This window comes from Orycteropus afer, unplaced genomic scaffold (genome assembly GCF_000298275.1).
Source record: "Orycteropus afer afer isolate SDZICR_OR568_19922 unplaced genomic scaffold, OryAfe1.0 scaffold00043, whole genome shotgun sequence".
In the NCBI taxonomy this organism is placed as follows: domain Eukaryota; kingdom Metazoa; phylum Chordata; class Mammalia; order Tubulidentata; family Orycteropodidae; genus Orycteropus; species Orycteropus afer.
The window spans coordinates 14,195,892-14,210,945 of record NW_006921630.1 but is presented as its reverse complement, the minus strand read 5'-3'; the positions used below and the strand labels follow the sequence as shown (position 1 = coordinate 14,210,945).

Sequence of the window (15,054 nt, the reverse complement as noted above, 5' to 3'; positions counted from 1 at the left end):
GACCATGGGGAAAGATGAGTTGAAGATAATTCTGACACATTTAAAGATTAATATTGGCATTAATTTGAAACAAGGAAAATACCTCATTTGAGCTATCTTTGGGTAAACCAAAAGCCAAACCAAACTCACTGCTGTTGAGTCAGATCCGACCCATAGTGACTCCTCCTTGGGTGTCTGAGGTGGTATCACTACAGAAGCAAACTGCCCAACTTTCCTTCTGAGGAGTGGCTGGTGGGTTTGAACTGCCAGCCTTCTGATTAGCAGTCAAATGACTTAGGCACTACACCACCAGAGCCCCCTGTTAGTAAGGTGGTAGTGTGGGAAGACCAAAGAAGAATCAGTGCATTTGAATTATAGTGTTGACAAAGAATACTGAATACACCATGGACTGACAGAAGAATGAACAAATAAATCTGTCTTGGAAGAAGAACAACCAGAGTGTTCCTTAGAAGTGAGGATAGTAAAACTTTGTCTCAGGTACTTTGAACACATTATCAGGAGGGACTAATCCCTGGGGAAAGACATCATGCTTGGCAGAGGGTTAGCAAAAAAGAGAAAGACCCTCAATGAAATGGATTGATGAAGTTGCTGCAACAATGGGTTCAAATATAGCAGTAATTTTGAGGGTGGTGAAGGACCAGGCAGTGTTTTATTCTCTTGTACATACAGTCTCTATGAGTTGGAATTTATTTGACAGCCCCTAAAAACAACAATGTGGGCCTAGGACAGATGTTGATTTAGAAATCAACCACAGAGAGATGATAGTTGAATCCATACCAGTGGAAGAAATCCCCAAGGAAGAATAATTAGAGTACAAAAAGAAAAGGACAAACGGAAAATCTTAAGGGAACACCTGTATTTTAAGGAGTAGAGAAGGATAGCATAGCACCTAAGGCACTTGACTGCTAGCCAGAAGGCTGGAGGTTCAAACTCTCCAGCTACTGCTTGGGAGGAAGGTTGGGCAATCTACTTCCATAGTGATACTGCCTCGGAAACCCAAGGAGGGGTTGCTATGGGTCAGGTCGATGACAAATAACAATAACAACAGATAAGGGTAGTGAAGGAAGAGGAGTCACTGATATTGCCAGAAAGGTTTGTGAGAGTGGTAAGAGGAGGAAGAAAAGTGACAGAATCCCAGATCAATAGGTTTCCAGAAAGAGAGCGGAATGATGCCGAAGTTGATGCTGAAGGGATGAATAAAGATTAGCTGTGGTCACCTAAGCGCCTAAAACTCACACCTATCTAATTTTCTACACACACACACACACACACACACACGATTTTTTTAGCTGTGGTCACCTAAGCGCCTAAAACTCACACCTATCTAATTTTCTACACACACACACACACACACACACACACGATTTTTTTAAGAGGAAACTACTTGTTATTTTAGGAGCTCTGGTAGCATAGTGGCTAAAGCACTTGACTGCTAACCAGAAGGCTGGTGTTTCAAACCCACCAGCCACTCCTCGGAAGGAAGGTTGGGCAATCCTACTTCCGTAGTGATACTGCCTCGGAAACCCAAGGAGGGGTTGCTATGAGTCGGGGCCGACTCAACGGCAAACAACAACAACAACAACACCACTTGTTATTTTACCAATCATTTACCTGGGACTGAATCATCAAAACTCATTGCTAGTTCTTACTTTACCCATATTTATTGAGGTGAATTCTGACTCATAGCAACCCTATAGGATAGAGTAGAACTGTCCCATAGGGTTTCCAAGACTGTAAATCTTTACGGAAGCAAACTGTTGCATCCTTTTCCTGCAGTGACTGGTGAGTTTGAACCACTCACCTTTCAGTTAGCAGCTGAGTGCTTTATTGTTGTTGTTGTTGTTATGTGCCCTCGAGTCGGACGTGACTCATAGCGACCCCTCCTTGGGTTTCCGGGGCAGTATCACTACTGAAGTAGATTGCCCCATCTTCCTTCCTAGGAGTGGCTTGTGGGTTTGAACCATCAGCCTTCTGGTTAGCAGTCAAGTGCCTTAGGCACTATGTTACCAGAGCTCCCTGAGTGCTTTATTATTGATTACTAATAAATGATTTGCAAATCAAGGTAACATTTCAATTAGGGAGTAAAAAATGTTCTCAAGATGAGAAAAACCCCAAAGACTCTTATACCCCACCCTATCAACATTGTCATGAAATCAGGGCCAGAACAGTGTTTATATAATAATAAAAAGATGTGCAGAAGAATGGTGTGGCAGCCTACTTCCCTTAAGATTATAGCCTTGAAAACCAGGGCTTCGAACCATTTCAGCCCAGTTCAGTCATGGTCGACCAACGGACACCAGAACAGACTAGAAATTTTAAAACGCGAGGGAACCAGAATGTTAACCAGAATGGGGAAAATTATGGGTTGAAAACCTGCTAGAAGGGCAGCACGTGCACTGCATAGCAACTAAATCTCTTGGCGGGCTGAGTCAAAAGCAGTGATCCCGGGCACAAAGATGGTAGCCAGCAGCACAGCTTTGCATGTGTGTTGCGCTCCACAACCCTGGCAATAACCCAACATCATACACAGGCACCTGAGAAGGCTAATTATGCCTCTTCTGAGTCTCCCATGCGAGGGCTTCACCTTGTAATTTTTCCAGGTCCGGTTAGTGTTGTAAATCACCCAAATTTAAAAAATTCGTGTCTGTTCCAGTTTCATTTAGTTAGCTACGATGAAGAACCAAGCTCAAACCGGTTCAAAGCCCTGTTGGAAACTCTATGGGAAGTCCAAATCTACTCAATGGCAATGGATTTCATATTAAATAAACTTCAATTTCGATTATTGGCTTAATATGATTTTTGGTTTAACACTTATCATGCATTAGGCCTTCATCCAGGTAATGCTGCGCAGTGCTTAAGTGCAAGGGCACCCGAGTCATACAGGTTGGTTTGAACCTAATACACCAATGGGATGCGGGCTCGCTAATTAACTTCTCTACGCCTGTTTCCTCATTTGCAAAATGGAGATGATAGTATAGTACTCACTATCATCATTAGACTTGAGTAGAGTATATGAGATAATGTACGTAAAACTCTTAGAACGATGCTGTCAAAGGCTCAATTCTTTTCCCGCTATCATTTTGTAAGTTCCCTGAAGGCAGGGGACAACGCCTGCATGTAGCACCGACCTGGGGACACGTAAGCCTCATCCTGCCAGTCTTCAGGGAAACGTCATTCGCAGGACAAGGGGTAAATAGCTTGACTGGTTACCCCGGACTCAGCAGCCTACGGTGGAGGGGTGACAGCAAGGGGCTGGAGTAAGAGAGATGCCAGGGACCGCCCTTGACCCTTGGGAGGACCACACGTCCCAGGGTGCAGCGCGCCCCACAGGGTGGAAGTTTACCCCGGCAGCTCCCTGTCAGACGTATGGAGAGCCGTGGAGGAAGCAGTGCACCCTGGGATGGGTAGTCCTTGGATCGCGATTTCGCTGGGCTGAGGAGGGCAGAAGCGAGAGGACACGCCTCAGTTCCTCCTTTTGTCCACGTCTCACTTTTGTCAGCCAATGCCCACTCATGTCGCTGGAGCCAGCCCTGCCACGATCAGGTCCCCATTGGCGTCGAGGCTCAACCACTTCGGCCCTACCCGGAAGTAGCGTTGGGGGAGACAGTTTCCTAGACTACGACACCGGAAAGCTGGGGGAGGTGCTCCCAGGCTGCTGAGGGCGGAGGGCGGTGGCAGCGCTGGCGCTGGGGACCGGCTCGGTGGTTTCGGGAAACAGCTCGGTGAAGACAGCCACCAGCGTTACTCTGCATCCCGCCCACCGTTTGGCTTGCAGCCCCCTCGCTACCGGCGTCCAGAGATGTGTCCCACCGGCCGGGCGTAGCAGCTGCGCGTGCGCGGAACCGCGGGGCCATGAGCGAAGCCGGCGGCGGCCCGGGTTTTGGGTCCCCGGTCCCCCAGCGAGCGCCATGGAGCCTGGTGGCGGCGACGGCCGCCCTCTGCCTGGTTTCGGCCACATCCGTGTGGACGGCAGGGGCCTCGCCTATGAGTAAGGAGGAGAAACAGAAGCTTGGGTAAGGGTGCTTGGTAGCCTGGGGTGAGTTTCCCTTGAGGCTGGCCGCAGGCGAGGCTCCTGTCATTGCTACTCAGGAACGCAGTGGCCTTTCCTGTCGCGACCGGGACAGCTGTCGCTGCGTGAGGACCCTAGCAGGATGGATAGGGTCCGGGAAGGTGGGACCACAGCCTGCGATGTGACCTCGGGGGGGCTGTCAGGGTGTCGTCGGTGACATGATCGGGCTTCTTCACGACAGCCGCTGAGTGTCAGAGCAGCTGCCATGTCAGTGGCCGGTGAAGGGGGCTCCAACTCGTGCTGCTGTCTGGGAGAGTCTTCCAGTTGGCTGCCTTTCGTTGGAGGCATGGTTTGGATTTCTAGCTCTAGCTAGAAAAATGTTGATCTCACAGTAGTTAAGGAAATAGTGTTTACACCTGTTAACGGAAAGGGGGCGTTTATTGGAACCTGAACTTTACACATTTTACTGTTTAAGTGTTTTCTTGTATATATTTTCATAATACAGTCATGCACCTCTTAACATCCACCATATGGTCTGTGAAATAAGAAATTATGTGATTTTGACGATCTGCAAATACCATAATAGTAGGCTGGACCTGCTTTTTCTTTAAGCATCTGGAAAAAGCTTTGTGCCTTAACAGTGCTAATTGGCATTCGCTTTTGTGTTTGGTCCTCAATCCACGTTATTAGCAATTTCTCCATAGCTGATATAGATCCCTCTCGCATTTTCAGTAGTCTTATCTTTCAGTTAGCAGATCCTTTAACAGGTTGGAGAAATTTTTCTTTGTTTTTGAGGATCTTGTGATTGTCCAGTGGGATTTGCCAAAATTGATTGTTCACCTACATGTTTAATAACTTTTGTTTCACTTCCAAATTGATAACTTCTCTAATCACTGGCATTGGTTTTGCTGTGTTTGGGAGCCATGATGCACTTGACAGTTATAGTTTTGAAAGAAAATTACACAGAGTGATAATGCAACAACACTCAAGAGACGCAGGATACACAAGGTTGCATGCTGCTGCCAGTGAGTCAAAGTATACACTGTTCTATGGTAAACTTTTTAGATAGAAAGTACAGTACGGTACATACACAATCCAATAAAAGCATTTATTATGACTGCAAGACATATGTATTATAGGTTATATGTGTACCATACCATTATATACCTGGCAGTGCAATCGCTTTGTGTACAGAAGACGTGAGGTACACATGTTGCATGTGGGATGCTGTTGTGTTTGCTATGTCCCGTTCTCTGTGCCTCGTTGTCTGATCAGGATTATTGAACTCTGTTATAACCTCATGGGACCATGGACATATATGTGGTCACACAGTGACCATGGTCACACAGTACTGGAATGGACATTATGTGGCTCATGACTGAAGAACAGAATGTTTGATGGTATTATTCAAAAGCTTCAATTAAATATTCCTGTTCACTCAGAGTAATTTCATTAGTCTTGAAAATGTCATAAAAATTATTTTAGGCTTACAGCATTTAATTCAGAGTCAATATTATTAATATACAATGAGATCTCACAAATGAATAAGAAAAAAAAAAGCCAAAAACCTTGTAGAAAATGCAAAGGATATGAACAGTTAATAAACAGAAGAGGAAATGCAAATGGTGATTAAACATGGAAAATTACTCAGCTTCACAAATGTGAGAGATACAGATTAAAACAATAGGAGAGCCAGATTTTGCCCTCAAATTCGAGAAAATCAAACATGGATACTACTCATTCGTACTCATCACGACTCTATGAGTTTGAGATGAGTGAGCAGTATCCATGTGTTTTATTTTTTCTATTTAAGATTAAAACAATATAGCTGGATTTTGCCCATCAGATTAGTGAAAATAAAACACATGGATACTACTGGCTAGTTAAGATGTGAGGAAACACTTGGTGGGAGTGTAAATTACTATAGTTTTTTGATCATGTCTGCTAAAATTTAAGTTGCGCATACTGTCTGAGCCATGTGTTCCATGTCTGGGGATTTACCTTACAAAATAAAAGAACTGTTAATGTGGAGCCAAGTGTATAAGGATGTTCATTTTGAAAGAATGGAACCGTTCTTTGGAGGGAAATAGCTGCTGAATATGGTACATGCGTATTATAGAATAATACTCAAACATGAAAGAGAATGAGATAAATCTTTAGATGACAATCCATAATATAACCCCAAGGAAAAAGAATATACCAGTTATAAAATGATAGATATAGTACTATCCCATATTTTTTAAGTAGAAGTCTAAATCCAGAAAAAAGTGAGAAATGAATGATTATGTCATGGGGTTAGGATGGAGAGGAATGGGGCCATCAGGTTTTACTTTATGTATTTCCTTGTAGTTTAAATTGGTAGAAAAGGCCTGTATTCATTTTTAAATAAAACAGCAGTAAAGGTCTTTGGAAGGAAAAGAGATAAAGTATCAGCTATCAAAACAAAATGGCCAGCAAACCCTAATTATTAATTGTCTTAAGTTTTAATGTTAAAAAACTATTATTTTAATATTTCACTGATAACTTTATTTTACACAATACTCTGTACCAGGTACTTTATGTATGCTAACTCTATATATCTCACCATTTCTAAATGAGATGGATGCATCCTCATTTTATAGATGAGGAAATTGAAAGTCAAGGCTGATTTGCTCAAGGTCACAGAGCTAGTAAGTGATGCCAGTATTCACACTTGGGTCTGTCTGACCCCAGAGCCCGTGTTTTCTTCAGTATGCTACACTTCTATAATATTTGGAAAGGAAAAAAGAAAAAAAAAAATGTAGTTTGTGTGGATAGCAATTATCTTATTTGACTACCATTCCCTTTCCTTATTAAAAAATCTTTCTTTGTAAAACTAATGCTCTATAAACTTTCACCCAAACTATAATAAAAATTAAAAAAAAATTATTTGAAAAGTCATTGGATAACTCATTTTTGACTAGAATTCGTTTTAAACTGGAAAAATCCAATCAAATTGATGTGAGATTTCTGCTCAAAGTTTTGAGATCATGTAAGGTGAAATGACAATTAGATTTGTTAATTTAGATTGCCTTACTCTAGGGTAAGAGCAGAGTTAAGAGTCTAGAGGTATAAGCCACAAGTACACAATTACATGACCGCTTTTCCCCTCTGGGAATTTTCTGGAAATTGAACTCTGATTCATTAGATTTACAATCTATGATTTTTTAAAAGCCCAAATAATGATTTATGATAAAAAGCAGAAAATGCCTCACCTCTTTCACTACCCTCCAAAACAAATAGATGATAAAGACTGGAATTATCCTGGATAGTAAGCAGTTGTTCAGTTGTTTGCAGTTTATAATTTGTGAAGTTATTTACCTGGTCATATGTATACATTCCTCCTTGGAATACATTGTTGTATGATTTTTAAATGTGTGTTGTTAGTTACTATTGAGCGTATTCCAACTTAGGATGACCCCATGTATATAGAGCAGAACTACTCCATGTAGCAAGGCTATGATCTTTCAGAAGCAGATCATCAGGCCTGTCTTCCAAGGTGTCTCTGAGTGGGTTTGAACTGCCAACCTTTCAGGTAACAGTCAAACAATGAATTGTTTGGACCACAGTGTTATGTTTTAATATTTTTTAAAAAAATAAAGACTAAAACAGTCCAATTTCTGTAGCACAGTTGGCAGGCAAGTAACTTTAGAAAAAACTGACAAGAATTAATTTAAAATGAAGACTATTTTGGACTGTAGATTTTATTCCTAATAAATATTTATCCAATTGTTGAAGAGATATGAAACCTAATGGAAACACTTTTTATGTTTAGTAATGTTACTTTCTGTATTTAAATATAGTATTATTAGACTTTATAGTAAGTCTGAGAGAGAGCAACTGAATATTAAATATTTCCGTTTTGAAGTGTGTGTTAGGAAATTTGCTGATTGTATGATGCATAAATGTAAGGATTGGAAAACAGGGTGTCCTTGTATGCAATCATGATTTACTCATAATTTTGGAAATTGAATGCTTGCAAAGTTTGATTAGCAAGTTGAAGTTGTAATACACATGTCTAGGCACTACCCTTACTTCTTGGCAGTAATGTTGTATTAATTCCATTTCAGGGGGAGGAAAAAGAAGACTTTCTGTATTCTTTTTATTGATATCAGTGTTTTAAAGGGCCATTTTAATTTTTTTTTAGCTTATGTAGCTGGCTAATTTGAGAGATATTTATCATCTGTAGTATAATAAAGAAAGGTCTGGAGAGATTCTCTAAAATATCTCCATAATTTCTGAAATGACTTCATCCATAGTCTGTTGTACATGTAAACACATAAAGAATTAATGTTTTAGCAAAGTGGTGGTAAAATCTTGCTTTTAATGATTAGATTTTTTTTTTAGATGGTAGTATTAATAAAAATGTCAGAGTTTAGTTTATTAATTTCACAGACTTGAGTGTGATTGATTTTTCTGGTAGGAACAGCCAAAACTTGAAAATTCATTTTTTTATGTCTGCTAGCTTTATTATTACTAACATTTAATCATCCACAATTACAGTTTTAGAATGACGATTGTAATATAACAATGAGGCAAAATAAAAATATAGCCAGCCTTATTATTTAGTACATGCTTCAATTCTTGCCATTAGTGATTGGAACTTTGGGAACAGTAAGAGCAGATAAAATATTATCAAGCTGTTTTTCCCTTGCTAAGTATTGAACAGGAGCTCTGTTGGTGTAGTTGTTAAAGCATTCAGCTGCTAACCAAAAAGATGGTGGTTGGAACCCACAGCCACTCTGTGGGAGAAAGGTGAAGCAGTCTGCTTCTGTAAAGATTCATAACCTTGGAAACCCTGTGGGACGGTTCTACTCTGTCCTATAAGTTCACTATGAATTGGAATCAACTCTATGACAGTAGGTTTGCTTTGGTTTGGAATTACTGATCAGCTTGTCTTTGTCTAGTCATAACATTAAGAAGCCCTGGTGGTGCAATGGTTAAAGCATTTGGCTGCTAACTGAAAGGTAGCTTGGTGGTTTGAACCCACCAGCTGCCCTGTAGAAGAAAGGATCTCATAATATGCTCCTGTGAAGATTGTTGTTGTTGTTATGTGCCAAGTCGGACATGACTGATAGCGACCCCTCCTTGGGTTTCCGAGGCAGTATCGCTATGGAAGTAGGATTGCCCAACCTTCCTTCTGAGGAGTGGCTGGTGGGCTTGAACCGCCAGCCTTCTGGTTAGCAGGCAAGTGACTTAGCCACTATGCTACCAGAGTTCCTCCTGTGAAGATTACAGCCTACAAAATCCTATGGGGCAGTTCTACTCTGTACTATAGGATTGCTTTGTGTCAGAATTGACTCAACTGCACACAACAACAATAACAATACAGTCATACATTAATTTTTGTAGTTTTTCCTATAACCCTCACACCCCCAAATTTGGGAGCTCTGGTGGTGTAGTGGCTAAGGCATTTGACTGCCAACCAGAAGACTGGCAGTTCAAACCTACCAGCCACTCCTTGGAAGGAGGACTGGACAATTTATTTCCGTAGAGATACTGCTTTGGAAATCCAAGGAGGGGTTGCTGCTATGAGTCAATTGAGTCGGCTTGTCGGCATTGAGATTTTTTTTTTTTGGCAATTAAAAGCACCTTGATTCCCAACCTCAGAGATTTTGTTTTAGTAAATCTGGTGTGGGGATCAGAAATCTGTTTTAAACAGTCATCTTACAGATTTTGAGAAATGGAGTAGCCAGAACACACATATCTCTTTGTGTATTAGTTTTCTCATTTTAGAAATTAATACTATTTATTTGACTTTTGAGAAATTATTAGAGGAGCAGTGAGTACATGATAAAATATGTTATTTGAAAATGTGACAAACTACATATTAATAAATATGTGCTTACATTAAACCAAACCAAACCCACTGCCATCAAGTCCATTCCGACTCATAGCAACCCCCGTTGGGTTTCCAAGGTTGTAAATCTTTACAGAAGTAGATTGCCTCATCTTTCTCCCATGGAGCAGCTTGTGGGTTTGAACTGCCAATGATTGCCTCATCTTCCTCCCATGGAGCAGCTTGTGGGTTTGAACTGCCAATCTTCTGGTTAGTGGCCAAATGCCTTATACACTATGCCACCAAAGCATTAATAATTTATTAAGTTTGAAGGGGGAAGAAAGAGACGGGTTTGATAACAGTGTTACTTTATATCTATACACATATATAGGAAATTATTATATTGCTTGTACATGTAGTGTAAGCAATAATTTGTATCAATAATTGTTTAATTTGGGGATCTACAGCAACATTTTCCCTCTCAAAACAGGTATGTTAAATAATTGTGTTAAGGAATTGTTTTTCAGCATCAGATTTACTTTTCTCCATATAACATGCATCATTTATCAGTTTTTTTAGAAAAAAATTATCAAGTGAGTTTATATAAAAACCAAAAAAAAAAAAAAAAAGAAAAGAAAACCTCACTGTTATCAAGTTGATTCCAACTCATAGTGACCCCTATTGGGTTTCCAAGGCTGTAAATATTTACAGAAGCAGACTCCCCTATCTTTCTTCCTTGGAGTGTCTAGTAGGTTTGAGCCACCGACCTTTTGCTTAGCAGCCAAATGCTTTATCCACTACACCACCAGAGCTCCTTGAATTTCTTAAGTGACTAGAAATAGTAAAAGTTTGACCCCACTCTGTGGTGAGTTTATGGAAGTTCATGATGTCCTGGCTCCATTCTTGTCTTCCTCTAACTGAATTTTTCTTTTGTATTTTCTTGGTATAATTTTATGAGGTAGCACTAATCTTTTGAAAGATAATAAATAGAATGTACTTAACTTTTCTATTTTTGCTCTTTTAAAATTAGGAATCAAGTACTGGAAATGTTTGATCATGCTTATGGTAACTATATGGTAAGTAGAAAGCTTATCTCTACATACTATTTATATGAGCTGATTAATGGTGCAGTCAGTTGGGAATTTTGCAACCTGAATTAATAGCATTTTTTAAAGAAAGGAAGTCTTAACTTCGAGAAAACAGGGTGAACATAAGTCTTACAGACTATTCCTATTACTGGTTCTTAGGGAACTGTTTGTTGAGTAGGTAAGAATAAATTGAAATTAGATTATGAAACTTTATTTAAGTAGTTTCTTTGATGCTATCAACAATGTTTATTGAGTGCTTTACATAGCTAGATATTATAGATGTAGAATTGAATAATATCTCTGGCCATAAGGGAACTTATTCTCTTAGGTTTTCTAAAAAAAAAAAAAAGATTTACAGTACTATTTTATACACTTTATGAAGAAAATGATGGCACCCTAGTGGTACAGTGGTTAAGCACTCAGCTGCTAACCAGAGTTGGTGGTTCAAACCCACCAGTCTCTGAGGGAGAAAAGCCTGGGAAACCCTGTAGGGCAGTTCTGCTCTATTCTGTAGGGCCACTGTGAGTCTAATCAACTTGACAGCACACAACAGTAACAATAACAATGAAGAAAACTTGCTCAGAAGAGACAAACTATCATCCAGCCCCTGTCAAATTATATCCTCTCACTGCCTTGGAGTTGGTTCCAACTCATAGCGACCCCTCCTTGGGTTTCCGAGGTGGTGTATCTATGGAAGTAGATGGTCCAGTTGTGGATTTTTTTTTTAAAAAAACTTTCATTGTGATTTGGGTTAAAGTTTACAGAGCAAAATCTTTTTCCACTCAATAGTTCATACACATTTTGTATCTTGTCTTTGATTGCAGTCCCCACAATGTACCAGCTGTCTTCCCATTTCTTTCCTGTGGTTACCTTTTCCTTGTGTTCTTCTTTCCTATGCATTCCTGCCCTGTGTTCTTTTTCCCTGCACAAATGCTGCCCTTCTGATCTGTCATGGTTGATTGTTCTAACGAGTATATTTTCCTGATGTAATAGTTTACCTCATACCAAAAACCAAATTCACTGCCACTGAGTCAGATCCAACTCATAGCGACCCCTCCTTGGGTTTCCCATGCTTATTACTACAGAAGTAGATTGCCTAACCTTCCAAGGAATGGCTGGTGGGTTTGAACCGCCAGCCTTCTGGTTAGCAGTCAAGTGCCTTATACACTGTGCTGCCAGAGCTCCTATAGGCCTATTAGTTGGTCACAGAAAGTGAGTTCAATTCCAGATCCACAGGGTGAGTAGAGGCCATCCATGTCTTAGGGGTTTTACCAGTCTTTATTAGACCAGTAAGCTTGATCTTTCTTATGATTTTGACTTTTCCTCATTTTGCTTCCATTCTGTGTAGGATCTCTAATTTTGATCACTTTCTGAGCAGTTGGCAATGGTAGCTGGGCACCATCCAGTTTTTCTGGTATCAGGGTCATGTAGGCTGAGTTTCCCATGGTCCAGTAGCCCCTTGGACTAATTGTTTCCATGCATCTTTGATTTTCTTCACTCTTTTTTGCTCAGGACAAAGAGACACCAATTGTTGCATCTTAGATGCCACTTACAAGCTTTTAAGACACCAGTTGCTACTCACCAAAGTAGGATGTTGTTGTTGTTATGTGCCGTCGAGTTGGACCTGACTCATAGTGACCCCTCCTTGGGTTTCGGAGGCAGTATTACTACAGAGGTAGATTGCTCCATCTTCCTTCCGAAGAGTGGCTGGTGGGTTTGAACTGCCAGCCTTCTGGTTAGCAGTCAGGTGCCTTAGCCACTATGCTACAATGTTTTTGTGTAATGTGCTATACCAATTGAGCTTGATACCTCCTCCCCACTCAGTAGTGCCTTTTGAATTGAAATGTATTTTGCTTTCTAGGTATGCTGATCCGTATTGTTCTGACATGTTTTAGTGCTCACTTAAGAAATAGCAAGCACATTTAGAGTTCAAAAATACTTTTGCATGCAGATTTGTGTAATTTTGAAAGTAATTTAATCAAATTATCCTGATAATTACTTTTTACAACTTTGTTTTTGCTTTTAAAAACATGTCAGCAGGTTTTTTTTTTTTTTTTTTTTTAATGATTGCTTCCTATAAAATATGGTAGGGAAAAGTTTGGCAGAAAGCTAAGTTTAATTTATTCTGCTTTAGATAGTTTTCAACTGATTCTGGGAATCTATTTTTCATTATCTATTAATCAAAATATCTTATATCAATGTTATTATCTATGAACATTTAAATGTATTGGTTTTATCTGTTTTTGTAGTTTTAAACATGTTTTATATTTGATAATTCTTGTTCCCTTTTATATTGCACACTTTTTAAGAGCATGTGTTGTGTTCTTAGTAGATGTATTTATAACTTGATGGTGATGAAATTTTAGATGTTTTTAACCCAATTTAAAAATTTTAATTAGAAATACAGTTTTAAACTCTTTCTCAAGGGCTCAGCCTCTCCTTTATTAATCTCTTTAGAAATCATTTGTCTCTGGCAAATTCAGGTTGGGTAAATCATAATTTAGCGAGTCTAGACTGATAGTTAGGAGCTCTGGTGGCACCATGGTTAAAGCATATGACTGCTAGCCAAAAAGGTTAGTAGCCACTTCATGGGGAAAAGATGAGGAGGTATGCTTGTGTAAAGATATATAGCCTCAGAAACCCTGTGGGACAATTCTTAGCCTGTCCTATAAGGTTGCTGTAAGTTGGAATCAACTCGGTGGCAGTGGGTTTGTGTTTTATTTAGGCAGATGGTTTTGAGATGGGAGAGTGGATGCTTGCTACTTTATCAAACCATAGCCGTCCCATAAATGTGTACATTTGGTTCCAAAGTTAAGTAAAATGATACATAGCTGGATCAGCTCAATATATCTCATGATGAATAGAATCTTTTCTTTATAAGGTGTAATATCTTTAATATCGTGTCCTGTAAAAGATATAAATAGCAAAAAGCCATATCAATACATTTTTTTTCCTACTATTGAATACACTTACTTATGTAATAGATTTGTGACAGAGCAAGTATCAAGGGTACCCCTCAGAGGACTTCCTGGCCTAGTTCCTATTAGACCCTAACTGGCTTTCTGCTACAGCTTACTACTTAGAAGTTCTTAGGGAGAAAGATTTCAACTCTAGAGACTGAGAACCCCTAGAATTAGCATCTTCATCCATTTTTCCAGTGGGACCACATCCTTTTATAGTCCATTGTAATACATGTTTTAAAATGTTGAATTACTGTACAACAAGAGTAACTCTTAAAATGTACTTCTACCATGCTTTATCTGTGTGAACTTTGTAACCCAAGATTTAGTCTAGAATTCACACTTCAAATTCACAACCAGCACGTTCTAAAATATTAGCCCAGGTGCCTCTTAATTGTTATTTGAATTTAGTTGAAAATTTTTTCCAGTTCCTATACTCAGAAATACTGTTAGCTTGCTTGGAAGTAAAAGTGTATATCTTTTGGAGTTAGATGGGTTTGATTTTAAATCCTATCTCTACTATTTATTAAGGAGTGGGATAGTGAATAAGGCATTTGTCTGCTAACCAGAAGGTCAGCAGTTCAAACCCATCAGCTGCTCCGTGGAAGGAAGATGGGGTGGTCTACTTCCGTAAAGATTTATATAGCCTCAGCAAACATTGATATACAGGAGGATGGATGAGTGGACAGGCTGAACTATTAGGTATGTTTATGCAGGGGTGTGTGGCAGACCATGTATAGGGTTGGCAGACAATGATTCTACAAGTGTATTTGTGTGTTCTGTAAGAATTCCCAGGTGTATAGTAGAACTGACAAGGGACAAGGTTGTTGTCACTTCTTGTCCACAGCCAGCTACCCCGAGGGAGCAAGTAGTTGCACCTGTGGGCTTAGGACCATAGTCACAGGGGACATCAAGCTCAATTGGCATAACATATTACACAAAACGTTCCACTCCCTACTTTGGTGAGTAGCGACTGGGATCTTAAAAGCTTGCAAGCGGCCATCTGGATGCAATGATGGGTCTCTCCTCGTCCAGAGCAAAGAAGAATGAGGAAAACCATAGATGTGTGGAAACAATTAGTCCAAGAGACTGGTGCACCATGCGATCCTCAGCCTATATGACTATGAGACCAGAAGAACTAGATGGTGCCTGGCTACCACTGTCAACCACTCAGAGGGAGATCTATGTAGGAGATCCTGG

At 39.9% G+C, this 15,054-nt stretch overlaps 1 protein-coding gene across 1 annotated transcript in view; it reads left to right on the top strand.

The window, feature by feature from the left end:
* Window positions 1-3,852: 3,852 nt before the first annotated feature.
* The window catches only part of EDEM3 (ER degradation enhancing alpha-mannosidase like protein 3), an 83,453-nt gene continuing 72,251 nt past the window's right edge, over window positions 3,853-15,054 (top strand). The window contains exons 1-2 of the mRNA XM_007937679.2: window positions 3,853-4,013; window positions 10,837-10,882. Coding sequence (XP_007935870.2) covers window positions 3,853-4,013; window positions 10,837-10,882 — 207 coding nt within the window. The remainder of the gene's footprint in view (window positions 4,014-10,836; window positions 10,883-15,054) is intronic.